Source organism: Pseudochaenichthys georgianus, chromosome 7, assembly GCF_902827115.2.
Source record: "Pseudochaenichthys georgianus chromosome 7, fPseGeo1.2, whole genome shotgun sequence".
Taxonomy (NCBI): domain Eukaryota; kingdom Metazoa; phylum Chordata; class Actinopteri; order Perciformes; family Channichthyidae; genus Pseudochaenichthys; species Pseudochaenichthys georgianus.
This window is the reverse complement of record NC_047509.1, coordinates 11,318,943-11,334,575: the sequence shown is the minus strand read 5'-3', so window position 1 is coordinate 11,334,575 and position 15,633 is coordinate 11,318,943. Positions and strand designations below refer to the sequence as shown.

The window sequence follows — 15,633 nt, the reverse complement described above, 5'->3', positions numbered from 1 at the left end:
GTCATGGGAGCATGGAGAACAAAGCAAAGGGCATACGAGTGAGGGAGGGAGATAGAGAGAGAGGAGAGAGCATGACATGAAAACATAATGAGGATTGTCATGCCCATGGGAGCCGATGTGAGGGATGTACTGCACCGTGTTTGAGACAAAGGAAGAATGCAGAAAAAAGAAAGGAGGGAGAGGGATGAAATGATGATAAACACTGCGACCGAGAGGTGACATAACTTTGCTGGCTCAGCGCGTGATGATGCGACAGGTTCAGGATGTGGAGCGCAGCTGTGCTGACCCACACACCGCCGGGCAGTGTGGGTGGCGCCTGGGCTTCACATCTGTCGCTTCAGGCCACAAGACCCAGAGGAAATGCAAGCCCGAGTTTATTCCTGCCAATGGAATTAAACGCTGTTTCTCCCCCTCAGGAGTCTGGTTCTTTTCCAGTTTCTAACACTGTCAGAGATGTCAGAGGAAACTGAGCATCGTCACCCTCTGGGTAGGTTTCAGAGACTTCAGGTTGGGCGTAAAGACCATCAAGATGAACAGCAGTTTAAGTGGAAACCAGACATGATAATACATACACTAGCCGTGCACTCAAGCAGCTCCAATGACAACATCACTGTGCAGAAATTAAACTGCATTTGGGGTTTTAATGAAGCAAAGTGGGGTTTCTTTATGTTTTCGTTCCATCCCTATTGGTCAATATTTTACATTACTGCTGACTATAGTTCCAAAACAAACCATTTGAATAATTTCATTTCATTACAGTTTGAAAAACGACTCACTAAAACTACAGGAACATATTGCATTAGGCACCTCTGAGCAGAGAGGCAATTCTTTGGGAAATGGTTCTTAGTCAATCAATCAATGTATATTTATATAGCCCAATATCACAATGTTACATGTGTCTCAGTGGACTTCACAGTGTGTACAGAATATCAGTATGACAATACGACACCCTCTGTCCTTAGACCCTCACATCGTACAAGGAAAAACTTCCGGATGGGAGAAACCTCAGGGAGAGCAACAGAGGAGGGATCCCTCTCCCAGGACGTGCAATAGATGCTGTGTGTAAATCGAAGAGATAATACATTTTACAACATAGGTAGTCCAAATGTTTGGAAATGCATGTGTGTATAATAATGGATGAATCCACGAGGATGTCTTAGTAATGTGCTGTAATTATGCACAGGATTTATAGGAATCTAAAAGAAGCAGAATTATTTTACGGATTATAAATCTATTTCTTAAAGAGAAGACTTTGTAAATGTACAGCAGCACAGCTTGCAAATAATAAAAAGTATGCAGTGATTCGCAATGTCTTGTCTCTTCTCCCAGGTACAGCAGGTCTCCCAGTTCGTCAACAAAATCTACAATTGCTTGTTGCCTTTTTGAGACGTGACAGCAGCGATCGGGGCACAGAAATGATAACACAAGTCTCCCGAGAGCAGTGTGGTGGGAGCGCGCAGACACACATGATCTATTCCCGGGGTGAAGCTGTCAAAGCCTGAGTTTGACAAACAAAAAAGGGGCAAGCATCAGACCGAGGGAAGCGCTCGTCGTGTTCTACTTTAGTGCAGTTCACTGCTGAGCGAGTTTTTAAAGAAGCACAGTGAGCCGTCTACTTCGGAAATACCTCCGAGTCCAATTAGCAGCGATGATTCTCTGCGCAGTTGAGGAGCAGAAGGGGTGCGCCGGGTGATTTCTATAACTTCGTAATGACTGCCGGAGCCATTTAACCGTTACTCTCTGCCTCTCTGAGTGAAAGAACACAATAACTTTTCACATTAGTCTTTTTACTGTCTTATGAAATTAAATCAATCAAAAGAGTATTATCATGGGAGACATTTAAAAAGGATATATCAACAAGTAGAGCAAAACAACTCCTTTGCCTTTCTTGCTTTGAAGTAAGGGGTCTTTTTAGGGATTTTATTTTCTGAGTAAAATGAAACAACACCCTCATGTGTCAGTATATCATTTTTTTCATCCAACTCCTATTTCTGCAATGATCTGACACTAAAAATCACTTCAGTGTTACCATTAGGCTAAAAGGTTGCTGCACCTCGCTGTTTACAGTCTACAAGCAGAGAGTTCTTGACCAAAGCCGTGTCCTCACAGACAGGCGACCTTCAGGACCTGGTTCAAAATGCTGGATCCACAAGAGAAGTGGAAAATGGTACAATGGGATAAAATGATTTTACTCATATAAGGAAGAATTGGTTTACATTTCTACTTATTTTTTCAGGATTGGAGAGTGACTTGTCTTCCATGTTGCTCCTCGTGCCATGGTCACCTTAGGGTCGCAAGAGATCAGGAAAGCTCTTAGCCAGACAAGCCAGTGACCATCGTGTGAAGTCTCTCAAGGTGAGGTTACACTTCCATGAAATCAAATGAAAGATTTATGTTGAGTCCACATACCTTATCCTAATAAAGTTCATAGTCAAATCATGGTAAGATAAGGTATGTCTGTAATGTATGTACAGCACTTTGGCTCGACCAAAAATCGTTTAGAAATGTGCTATATAAATAAAACTTGATTTGATTTGAATGTAAAAGCATCGTCTCAAACCCAAACCCTTTTTTTGGGCCACAGTCGATCACACTGGTATATTATTAAATAATACCTCAGAAGATAATTAAATATTAGCTATGAAGATGCGAAAAAATGAACTGGCACATTAATACTTCTGTGACAGGAGATGACAATGTGTCGTCAACTATCTGTTGTTATCATTTTGAAAAGTCTCCATCTTACACGTGCACAATCACCGTTTTGTTTCTTCCAAATGATATGGTATTACACTATTGTGATCATGCTGAATCTGTATTCCTATCACAAAGCGACTAGAAATAGTTACTTTACTTATCAACTTCTTCTTTTCCCCTTTTGATCTTTTCACAAAGAACAGTCAGTTGAGACATACCTCTTTCCTTATTCATCAAGCACTTTGCAATGAAACTATGAAAAGATTAACAATGCAATGCATCAAAGACGGTCTTCAAAGGAAGTGTATTTTCCAGTTATCGGTGATGTAGATAACAAAGGGAAGTTGAGAGGCCTTAAAACTCTCCAGGGGGAACACCTCTCTGCTGCCACTGTGCCCCGGCCAGATGCAATTTCCTGAACGCCGCTCTGCTCTTCAAAGAGAAGATAAATTGCTCCATCACTGTAGAGAGCTGAGGGGGAGGAGTGTGGGGGGTTGGAGAGCGTCTCACAAACAGTTTTGGACTTGAGCTACATAAATTAACGATCACATAAATTATCCATCCCCTCAAAGTACAAAAAAACGCTGAAAGGTCAATAAGATGCTTGAGTGGGTGTAAGGACACACACACTCAAACACACACACACACACACACACACACACACACACACACACACACACACACACACACACACACACATGCACGCACGCACAAACACACACACACACACAATACACAACTATTTACATGCTTAATATGTGTGCATTTCATACTCCACTGCTGAAATGAATTATTGAGGCAGCACTAACCGGATGTTGGGGAGCATGTGCTCAGAACCAGAAGGCCGTTCCAATCCTATCAGGGAAAAGTCATGATGTAATGTTTGGGCTTAGGAGAAGACCACGACCAACAGCTACTGCATCATTAAAGGGACAGTTCAGATTTTTTTAAGTGGGGTTGTAGGAAGTACATATCCATAGTCAGTGGGGAGTCAGACTCTACATCTGTCAAAATGTACCAAAATGGTGTTTGATAAATCCTTTTTAAATAAACATATTACTATTCAAATATCAATTTTTGGGGAGTATGTCCAAACAGTAAGATCCAAACCAATACAGTGAGAGGTTTGTTTTGTTGCATATAGGATGCTCCTTCCAGATGTCAGTAGTAAAAGACATAGTTGAAGGACTCAGCTGTTGTGTTGGAAGCCTTCAGGGCACAACCGGCTTGCACATGTCGGCTATTTCAGGAAGAGAGTCACCTTTGATCCCTTTTGCAGGTTTTACAATTCTCTGCAGGGACCTGTGGCTGAGACGTTTCAGCACAGGCTGTTTGTGAGGATGCTCTTGAGGATGCCTCTGTAATTGTAAGTGTTCAGTTCAGTACTAAACCGAGACTTCAGGCAGATAACTGGAATAACCACAATGTGATACATGTCACGGGAGGCGTGTGGCGTACTGGGTTGTCCGTAGGTGTTCGGTTCAGGGGGTCACAGGTTCAAACCCCGCTGCAGTCAGCATGTCGTTGTGTCCCTGGGCAAGACACTTCACTCCAAATTGCTCCTGTGGGGATTGCCCACAGTATTGAGTATGTAAGTCGCTTTGGATAAAAGCGTCTAACAAGTGACATGTAATGTAATGTAATGTCACCATTAGCCTTTTTGATCATTTTGAAAAGAGAGGGAAGGGGTAGAACAGATATTTTGCTTCTATATTCTCTCATTCCCGAACACCCCCAACCTTCAAGACGAACATGGCTCAGGGGGTTAACTCCTGGTCTCAGTTAATGGGCAACATACAAGCCCATGTACTGTGGCTTAGTCCCCAAATGGAGGACTAGGGTAGGCATGTCTGCAGTACGTTCGTTTTTTGGGATATAACTAAGCAACAGCTAGATAACATGGAATGTAATGTGATGTACAAAACTAATAGCAGGACGAGCCCTAAAGGAAAAATACACAAATACAAATCCGTCTGCTTCAGAACATGTAGCTAATAATATTTCAGAGCCATGTTTGGGGTCATTGATTCTAACAAGCACAACCAAAACAACCTTTCTGCCCTTTCACTTTGTCTACTATAAGATAATGGAGAGGAAGAGTGGGCAGGTTAACAAGTAGCATGCATTTTTGGGATTTTGCAAAAAATGTTGCATCATCTCCATAACTAACTTTCCTAGTCTTTCAACACACTTTAAATGAGGAAGTAGTCCACTGTGAATCACAGCTGAGCTGAGAACTGCTAAACGCTGCTGATTCTTCAGGGACAACAATGATTCAGTGTAGTAATCTCACTTCGAGGTTCATACTGCAGTGGTGTAGTCTACTTTTTTGTAGTGGGTATACTCTAATAATTGTATTCATCCATCCTAGAGCGACACCTGTCTCGAAGCAACACCTCATGAACACCATCACACTCACTAATGCATAACTAGTCTTGAGACTGGTTATGTGTTATCAACATGTCAATGTATTATAAGCATTTGTATGTGACTTTTAACTGCCAGTGACATTAACAATACAAAAATAAAAGAATGAACAATGATGGAAAAAGCCCACTTATCTTCTAGGGTTGAACAATTAATCGACATTTTTATCAATATCTCAATATGGCCTACTGCAATTTTCAAGTAAAATACAATAAATATGGTCATGCTACAGATGTCCTGGCCCACACATCATATTCTACACTTAAAAGAACATCTGTGTTTCGCATTGATCTGCACAAATATCATACAATAATCATTTTAAACCTATTTTTCAATGCATTAGTTTATTCAAACTTGTTCAGCGCTATTATCTTCCATAAATCATTGTCAAACTATGTACTGTATCAGCTTAAATGAACAAGCAAACATCCTTGAAGTGCTACAAGACAAATTAGCTTCAAACAAGAAACAAATTAACAAATAAGCTTCACCTCAATAAATGAGGGTTGAAAAAGCACTCAACATGTCCATACTGGGTTCACTGGGTTAGTCCACTCGCCCTGCAGATGTAGCCTCGTCAATGAGGACAGACAACTTGCTTGAAGATGTCACAATCCTGTCCACCCTTCTCCGTGAGCTCCTGGGCTATTATGTGTGCTCTGGAGTCTGGACGTCTCATGTCGTCTAATCTATTTACCTAACTTTCTGTCCCTCCACTCTAACCAAGGATGCCTGTTCTTAAATTCCATAGCCTGACTTTCAGTCCACAAGGCTGGCCAGGAGCTCTCATCTGTGTCCGAAACAAGGAGATAATATAAACATTGTGTTCTGACCACACACACACACACACACACACACACACACACACACACACACACACACACACACACACACACACACACACACACACACACACACACACACACACACACACACACACACACACACACACACACACACACACACACACACACACACACACACACACACACACACACACACACACACACACACACACACACACACTATCTCCCTCCCTTTCTCTTCCATTGATCCACCACACTAACGTTGATCAAGTTAGCTAGCAAGTTAGCTACAGTTACGTTAATGATATCACCTGTAGGACAGCCACCTGACATGGCTCTTCTTCTATAGTGGTAATCGGGGAAAACATTGAAATATTGTCGTCTGTTTCCGTTTCATGTTTGCTTCCTGTTTAGCGCTCCGCGAACTTGAATGGTGGACGGATCAAATTCTGATAACGTTAGAGAAACTTGGGGTTTGTCAGAGCCGTGTGTTGCTGTTGCTTAGCAACAGGCCACATGCGACGGAAGCTCCAGACGTCCAAAAGTATTAACGAAGAGGCGAAAGCGTGAAAGCGCAGTCACAAAATGAAGTTGTTACGTATCATCGCTCATTTTTAAGAGGGTATACGGAAATCACTGGCATTTTCTAGTGGGTATACGGCGTATACCCGCGTATCACGTAGACTACACCACTGTCATACTGTACACCTCACTGTACTACTAAGCAGCTCAACTTTGCAGGGCTTTTTGAGGCTGAACTGTGACTCATTAAGAGCCAAACTGAAGTTGGACTTATATAAGATAACACTAGTTTTAAACTGTGCCTGTGTTAAGTCCTTAATTCAATACATTTTAGAGAAGAGGTGTTGAAAATAAATCAAAAGGCATCAGTTTGCCTTTAATTAAGTGTATCCAGACAAACAAAACTACTTCAAACTGCATCCAGAGACATAAATAAGGCTTCCAGTATGTTTCCTTCACTGTGTTAGTGAGAAAAATAGTAAAATTGCCCATAAGCAGAAAATATCACTTCAAAGCTACTTCACTGCAGCTGCTTCACCTCATTCACACCAACCCCTCACAGCTGACACCGACAACAACAACAATGGCCGATTGTGCTCCAGCTTCCTCTGTACCTCTTCGGAAGACCAGATTCCCAGTAGGTAGCTGGTCTCTTCAGTGGACCACTGCTGCTTGTTAAGTTTCTCCATCGTTGTGTACAAACTGGATAAAACGCGGGCTTTTTGTTGTTGTTCAGGAGTTGATCCCGCCCCTGCCCCCGCCTCGACGTAAGCGTGACGTATGCGGTGCGTTTGCTCTAGCTAGCCGGACAATTTTTTGGTGCTTGAAACGAACCGGATTCCGGAGCTAAGAGGCTGCTCCGCTGCGGTGTGAACAGGAAAACCCGGTGCTTTTCAAGCTCCAGCTCCGAACCGACCCTGAAACACCGTTGGTGTGAATGAGGTATTAAGTGGCAGCGGTAGAGCTCCTCTTCGGTGTCATTGTGTATGAATGAATGTTCGCCAGACACAAATAAACCTCTAAGGCCAGCCTTCAAGTCTACTCTGCTGGTTGAATGAAGGTAACAACCATTTTGTGCTATAATATATGGGAGGATCAAAAACCAAAGAAGTCTCCCGCCGATAAACGTGAATCTTCTTGGGGGAAAGATAAACTAGCATTTAACGTAATCCAATCTCAATATTCAGTGAGCCTGCTGTGAGGAAGGATCGATGAACCACGGAAAACCACGTCTGACGCTGACAGGCTCTACTTTCTGCCGCAGGGAAAACTTATGAGCATCAGTCACTCACACACAATGCCAGTGTTTCTCTGATCAGCTCCACTGCATGAATCCACATCTCTTCACCTCATGGGTTGAAGTGCGGTGCTAACCCTTACCTTGTTTTGCAAAAAGAAAATGATAAGTAAAAGACGAAAAGGTAGATTTAAACCTTGACTCAGAGCAGTGGGGATTTAAATACGTAATGAAAAAGCTCAACAAATTGTTTGATCATACATTTTAACAAGGACTTGTCTGCACAGATTCAAAACATATTTTGGTACGCATACTGATATGAACACACACCAACGTTATCATGAAAAACAAGAGAAAGGAAGACTAAATCCTAAAAGTGCATGTCTGCTTTTGTATTATAAATGGTCTGGGAATAAGAGACATACATGTTCACAAAGACAACATATACAGTGACAGATTAACAACAGAGAGGGCTTCGATTCAACCCAGCAGCATCCGGACAGAAACACACCGCAGGACTCCGAGGTCGAAAAACAACATGTCAGGTTTGCTATTTATTTTGCCGTGGGGGGTTTATCGTTCTTTAACCCTCTATAAATAGATAATCCTATATGTTATACATTGTGTGTGTTGCTGCACTCTACTATCCAAACTAAACTAAAAGAATATTCGAACAAGGCTGCGATCATTCATATCTTTCTTTCCCATGAAAAGACTAACGATGTGTTAGTCCAGCTCACGATACTTTTGCACGTACCGGTCTGTAGCGCTCAACTCCAAGCTTATTTGTTCCTACTGAGGACATACATAATTAAAATCAGTTCACAACATTTTCGTAAGTGAAATTGTGTGTATTTGTTGGGGACTACTATCTCCAACTAAATTAACTGCAAAAGTGCAATATTTCCAATAGCATTTGAATTTCCAACACTTTTATACAAAGGATATTTTGATGTTAAACTGCTATGTGAATTTTGAGCGCTGCCCTAAAATAGTAAAAAGAAGATTTTTCCTTTCTGAAAAATGTGCACAATTGCTCCACTATCATTAAAGTTTGTATTTCTTTCACAAAAGTCTGCAGTATTAACATTTTTATTTGACTTTAACAAGCTTTATCAGGCTTTGGCTACACAGACAATAATTGTTAGCATTATGAACTCATTTGGGGTTTTGGCTTTTAACAGTATTTGAAGACAACCACCAGACTTATCCCTTTTAATTATGATTGGATAAAAATCCTTTCGGGATAAAACTCACCACTTTGAAGTCTTCCGCCCTGCACTCGGTGCCATGAAAGCGGCAGGCGAGCATCATGTCCTTGATATCGTGGCCGGTGCGGTCGTAGAATTCACGCATGTTGAAGGGTCGCGGCTTAAAATGAAGGAAATCGGCTTTGGCCTTCAGGCTCTCCAGGACACTCTCCTCCACGAGATGTATGTCCCTGATTTCATACCTGGAAAAATAGATAGACAGACAGAGAGGTCAAAGAAGTATTTCACACATTTCAAGTGCACATTTTATGCCCCGTAGGTTGGTACGGAAGGAGGAATTTCCTTGACCGGGACGTCTTGACTATGAATAATCACGACCCGGTGATAAAGTAGACTTAATATAAAGTCCATTTCAGCCTTGAATTTCGTTTCTGCACACTTCCAGAAGGTTTATGAGTCTTTATCTGTGAACTTTTGTTCCTCTCAACTAAAGCTAAACATAATAGAATCCAGAATGAATCACAGGAGACAGAAAACAGACAGTTCAATTCTATAAGTGGGTTGATGGCCTTTTCTGGCTCTGAACTGATGGCACTACCAGAGTGTAACACTTTATTGTACAGTACATACAAATGTTAAGACAAGAGCTGTAAGGGCCCATAAAGGTAGTCGTCCATTCACTGTCGATGCAGCAGCAGCAGCTTTAGGCTACACTTCAACTCCAGCCTTAAAAGCAAGTCTGCCTACACTATTCAAAAATATATGGCAAGAAGAAAGATAATCTTCTGTCTTTTTTGGTTAGGGGGATCGTGTTTCTTTTGACTTTAAGAAAATTCACTGACAACTATCTCTTCTCATTTTTTGTTGTCACTCCTTTCAAAACAAGTTACAAACATTAAGTTTGATCAACATGCCAAGAACTAAATAAGTACAAGCAGCTGTAGATGCTTTAAATGCTGTTTTGAGGTATCATTAGAGATAATGTGCCTTGGTCCAAAGAGGGCAGACAAATAGGCAACTACCTGATGGTTAGACAATGATGATGAACCCTAAAGACTTTGGAAATCTCTCTGCTTTTATTCTACCGCCACTAGCAGTCTTTTAACTTATCCAGCGGAAAACCAATAATGGATTCCCACACACTTTAATGTTTCCCAGACAATGTTTTCTAATTAGTTTTGTGATGCTTTGACTTTACCTCCAGTGCCGCCATTATTGGATCGTTTGTCTTGCACTTTGGTTCAGACACTTGTGTCCCCCTCAGGAAGTTGTAATCACTTTGGTGATCCCAGAATGTTTTCCTCTAGTGCAATATTGTCCAATACTTTGGTTCAGCCTCTGCTGTATTTTGTTTTCAGACCTGCAATAAACCCACTACTTTGTTTCACGCTCAACTTTGAAGAAATCCTCACTTATTTAGGTCAATAAGGTGCATTTGTTAGCAACCAGGTGCCTTTTGACTACTGTAGCAGTTTAAGAGCAACAATGTCATTCATCATGTTTCTGATCGCCTGGTAAATAAAGTTTATTCACTTTCTTCGAGCTCTGATTTTTTGGGGATTTTCAATTCTACCAAAACCTGAGAAAAACATATAACTCTTCAGCTGCTAAATGATCCAGTATGTTTACCATCTAATCTCTAATGCATCTGTGGTTTGGTGAAGAACAGGTAGTGTCCAGTGAGTGAAGCAATGCCAGAAGGTTTGTTTTTTATATAAAATATACTTTTAATGAATATGCATATATCGATTGTAATACTGAAAATGCTTTCTCCTGGTTAGTTAATTAAAGTGATTGTTTTGAATGTATTTGATTATTAAATAAATGAAAATGGACTGTCTCCTCGCTTCATCATATATTCATCCCTAATAATACGCTCCGAATGGTTTTCTGTAACAGCTAAGCCTCAAATCTCATTACATTATTGATAGCATGGTATTCAGTTCCACTGCTGTGATATTTCATTATGTCCAGACGTAGCCTTTTCTTTTCTTTTCACTACATTAAGGATAACAGGCCTGTGAGCATGTGAGCGGGGAGCCAGGCAACCCACATAACACTCAGCATTATCAGTGGAAATGTTCTTTCCATTTAATGGAGCTCGCAAGAATCTGACCACGCTGACTCGTATCAAAAGAGAGCAGAATAGCCATAAATGTGGCCAGCCTCTACCCTCGCTGCGATCTCCCTCTGTGCTATTATTAAAAATGTCACCATTTTAATGGACTAACCAAAGAGCAAATTGGGGGAGTTTTTTTTTCAGAGCACTGCCTCGAATGAAAATGTCTCATATGAATGAGGCCACTCTTGTAGGAAAATAGTCTTTTATTGATGTTGTGAAAAACACTATTACTGCAACCTGTGTGTTTGTGTGCAATACAGTAATAAGAATGAGATGAACTTGTATGTAAAATATGAAATTATACTATTACATCTGTTGCAAAACATATAAGTAACCCTTTTCATTTTCATTTTCACAAGGGCAAAGGAACATTTCACACCAAATGAAATATTGTAAGCATTACATAAACGCTGCTAGTCTCATTAAAGTTTGGAAATTAGTCCATAGATTATTTTTGTGACATTAAGATGAAGCTAAACCTCCCTCGTGCAGAGGCAGAGAAGGTTTTTGTTTGATTGAAAGATAACTTAATTGAGGAGAGGGACTTGCTCCCCTTTGTTTGTGTAATGGACAAACCTGCCACGAAGGCACTTATGAGATACAATCCCATAAGAACGAGCCGACGGGATCGGCAAATGCTGACACTTCGGGATGTGTGCAGCTTAAATATCATGCCACAAGACATTTCCCAGACCACTGACTTTAAACATGGGGAGTGGGTGGAGAATAGTCTTAAATGGATTTCATGCCACAAGCACTTTCATTTCTGGCCGGGGGTATAACAGCTAAGTGTGCCGTTGCATTGCCTACCTTGCCAAGGGAGGCAGGATAATGAGCACTAAACCTATTTCAGCGTGTGAGAGTTGGGATGAATACACGGAGAAGGAAACTCAGCCCTATCTTTCTATATCCTATCTCTTTGGTCTCCAACTTTGAAAATTCTTCCTTGCCAACCGCTGCCTGGCTACCAGCACCACAGTAAACAATCTAATTTTAGTGTTCAGTCTGGGATCTTCATTAAAGATTTAGGATAGAAGTTGGCTCATAAAAGGGCCATCAGAGGCCTTCGTCACTGCGCTGTCCTTCATCTCTTTTGACAGCCTGCCAGAATCACATCATTTGAGAAGAGTTGTTGAGCTCTCAGATGACAGGCACTGGTCTAAATGCAACAAAGAACACCAGATTGATGATTGGTTTCATTGTAGGAGCCTCTGTTGACACTACGACATATATTATAACAACACAAGGAGAGCAACAGGTTAATCAAGCAGCTTTTAAGTCATGTTTAGTAATAGCCTCTTTCTCTATCTGTCAGTTCTTTCCCCTTTCTCCTCTGCCCCTATAGGACAGCCATCTGCATGATGTAAATCAACTTTAACCAGGGAGGTCAACTCTTTGACAGCTCAGTGGATTCAACATGCATTAGGGGAGTTTCCTGCAGCTCTGTTAAAGTTACAGAAAACAAACAAAAGCCCAACTGACAAAGATACGCAGAGCACCTGCCATTTCAGTTAAGATCAAAGGAAGCATATTTTTTCTCCTGAGCATACAGAACATGCAGCTCTGGCATCCAGAGCCCTCAGCTGCACCCGCGACGGCTGCCATTCTCCGATTATAATGCCTCAGTTAGTTCATTACAAGCCTGCTCTCCAAGCCCTGAATGACTCAACAAGGTAGAACCTATTGGAGCTTGTTGAATAAGTGAGACACAGCTGTCAGTGGATGAAGTATTCAGATCAGAGATAAAAGTAAAAATACAACATTAAAGTAAATGCCCTGTATTGAAGATATTACTCAAAAGCATACAATTGATGCAGTAAGGAGACTTTTTTGGTTAATCTAGTCGACGTGTTGCTTATTTTAACATTTACATTTTAGGTCAAGTTGATTCTGTAACATAATTTACAACACATTTACAGATTTTGTGCTGAATATCTAGTAAGAAGCTGTCAAGAAACAATACAAAATTATACATATTTCCCTCTTAAGTATTATTAATTGGAAGTATAAAGTGGCATAACATAGAAATACTAAACAACATTACATGTAACTAAAGTTTGTACTACAGCACAGTTGATTAGATGTGTTTATAAACCACTGATATTGGCAATATTACACTTTTTGATGTAGGCCCATCTGGGGCAAGTTTAGAAGGACATGTTTGATATAACGAGAGAATGCATTTCAAGAAGGCTTTCCACATCAATTATGGTATTCATTTAGCAAAATTTAAACAGTTGTGTGTTACCTCTGGTTGAGCAGGGCCAACAGCTCCCCCGCGTGGTACAGGTCATTTTGCGTCACGCGGCTGAAGCGGAACGCGTTCAGGTTGCAGAAGGTGACCGCGGGGAACGTCATGATCGGGGTCGTGATTTCATCCAGTTTGGTGACGTGCGGGTACTCTAGGTAAAAGTGGATCCGGTCCACGCACACAAACAGAAAGAAGGTCAGAGACCCCAAGAAACACACGACCCACAGGCAGCGTTTGATGCAGAACCTCTCGTATGTGAAAATGTGAGAGATTCCGTGCAGGGTCGAGCTGTTCGCAAAAACTTCTATGGGTGGAGGTTGATTTGTGTCCATTTCTTCGGTTTCTACTTTGAGATCCATTATCACTGAGCAACAAGCTCGATCTGAACGGTCAGAAAACCGCTTCAACACACTCGCTGTCAGGAGAAACAGAGCCGATATTCATTCACCTGTAGCATAAACTGTCATTATCCATCCGAACAGGTGTGAACGTAAAGACACGCACTCTTGGACTTGGCGCAGTTTGGTCGCCATGCCTCATTTAGACAGATGGGGAAACATTGTGAGCATCCGCCGCTCTTTATAAAGTCAGACGATCAGGAACTGTGAGCAGGAGTGATGCATTCACAGAAGCAGGCATGCAAAAGCTTGTATAACCCAAATGTCGAATGTCCATCACCAATGCACTACACTCTGATGTTTTGCAGGTTTCTCACTGGGTTGCAGTAAAGCAAATACAAAGGAATGACAACGTGTTTCATCAGCCTGCGAATACGCTGCTCGAGTCCAGTGAAGCACGCAACATCACTGCACGCCAACAAGAAGAAACCCGGAGACCGAGAAGAGAAAGAAATCCTTTGGACACTTCAGCTCATTTATTAAGAGTTCCTCTGTAGCTGCGCAAGTCATTTTTTAATCCGTAGGTTTTCAGGTCAAGACAGGAGATTTTCTCTACTCATGAATGAGAAAACGTCTGTGGGATCAGACGGTTGGTTATTCTGGTCGGTGGAGAAGAGTCGTGAGCTTTTTCTCTGCTCGCGTTTGTTTCTGCCTGGCAGCATCGGCAGTGGACAGGAGGAGGGGAGAGGAGGGTGGACTGACGCCCTGCTGTGAGTGACTTACTGTAGTTTCACAGCTTCACTACACAAAACCGCAGCACGAGTGAAAACACGGAGAGAAAGACAGAGACAGAATCAGAGAGTGTGTGCCATGTGGTGGACAGTGCTATCATTTCTGTCGTTTTGATTTATTGGAAAGCACCATACAAAATGTCTTGGTGAAAGGGAAAACACTGGATACAGACCAATAAAAAGAAAGAAATTGCCGCAAGAAGAAGGAAATAAAACACCACTAGGGGAAAAAAACTCCAACACCATCTGGATCTTAACAGACAATACCAAGAGAAAGACAATTCAGCAATACATCAAAGGGGTAAAACAGCAATTTAGAATTGCACTTCCATAAAGCTGGGGTCTCATGAGGGATGGATTTGAGAATGAAAGGTCAAAACTCATTAGCAGAGGGCAAGATATCCTGATTTGAGTCCTCCTATAGGCAAACTCCAAAAACAATCAACCTGATCTCACCAGAGTCGTGGTGGAGTCACGCATTCTGGTGAAATCAGGTTGGGTTGAAAACAATGGATCCAAAATGTCACGAATGCATGACATCTTTCAAATGGGCATTTCGTCACGACCGGGCAAGCATCTGCTCCACTACACTGTAAGCCCCGTTAAGTTGAATCTACTTAAAAAAATAGAGGAAAGTGGTTGCCTTTAAAAATGTAAGTAAAGCATTATGAAAACTTGAGTAAATTAAACTTAAATTAATCAAGGACTTTAATTGTTATTTGAAGTACAATGCACTTCATGTCAAGTTGATTTCACTTACATTTTTAAGTCAACCACTTTCTATTTTTTAAGTAACGCATTAGGAAAACTTGAGTGAATTTAACTTAAGTTATTCAAGGACTGGAATTGTTATTTGAAGTACAATGCACTTCATGTGAAGTTGATTTTACTTAAAATATTGTGTAATATCAATTGCTTTGCCCAATTATATAACTTAGAATTTTTAGTTGAAAGTGGTTACATTACGTATTTATATTTTTTATTCCGTCAACTACAAAAAAGAAAAAGACACAAAAATAAAGTTTTACCTTTTATTAAAACTTGGATACAATGAAATTGAGCATCTTATAAAAACTGTAGCAAAAATATTGTACCATACATTTTCACATTAAACCATAGCAATCTCTCTCTATATATATATATAAACAGATATATATCGCTCTGAAAAATTAAGAGACCTCTTTAAAATTATAACTTTCTCTCGTTTTACTGTTTGTAAAAACTGGATTAA

At 40.9% G+C, this 15,633-nt stretch overlaps 1 protein-coding gene across 1 annotated transcript in view; it reads right to left on the bottom strand.

The window, feature by feature from the left end:
* LOC117450124 (acid-sensing ion channel 1-like) overlaps positions 1–14,343 on the bottom strand; it is a 44,520-nt gene extending 30,177 nt beyond the window's left edge. Inside the window, exons 1-2 of the mRNA XM_034088162.2 lie at positions 13,271–14,343; positions 8,947–9,142 (exon numbers count right to left, since the gene is read on the bottom strand). Of these exons, the coding sequence (XP_033944053.1) occupies positions 8,947–9,142; positions 13,271–13,632 (558 nt within the window). The 5' untranslated portion in view covers positions 13,633–14,343. The remainder of the gene's footprint in view (positions 1–8,946; positions 9,143–13,270) is intronic.
* Positions 14,344–15,633: the final 1,290 nt, after the last annotated feature.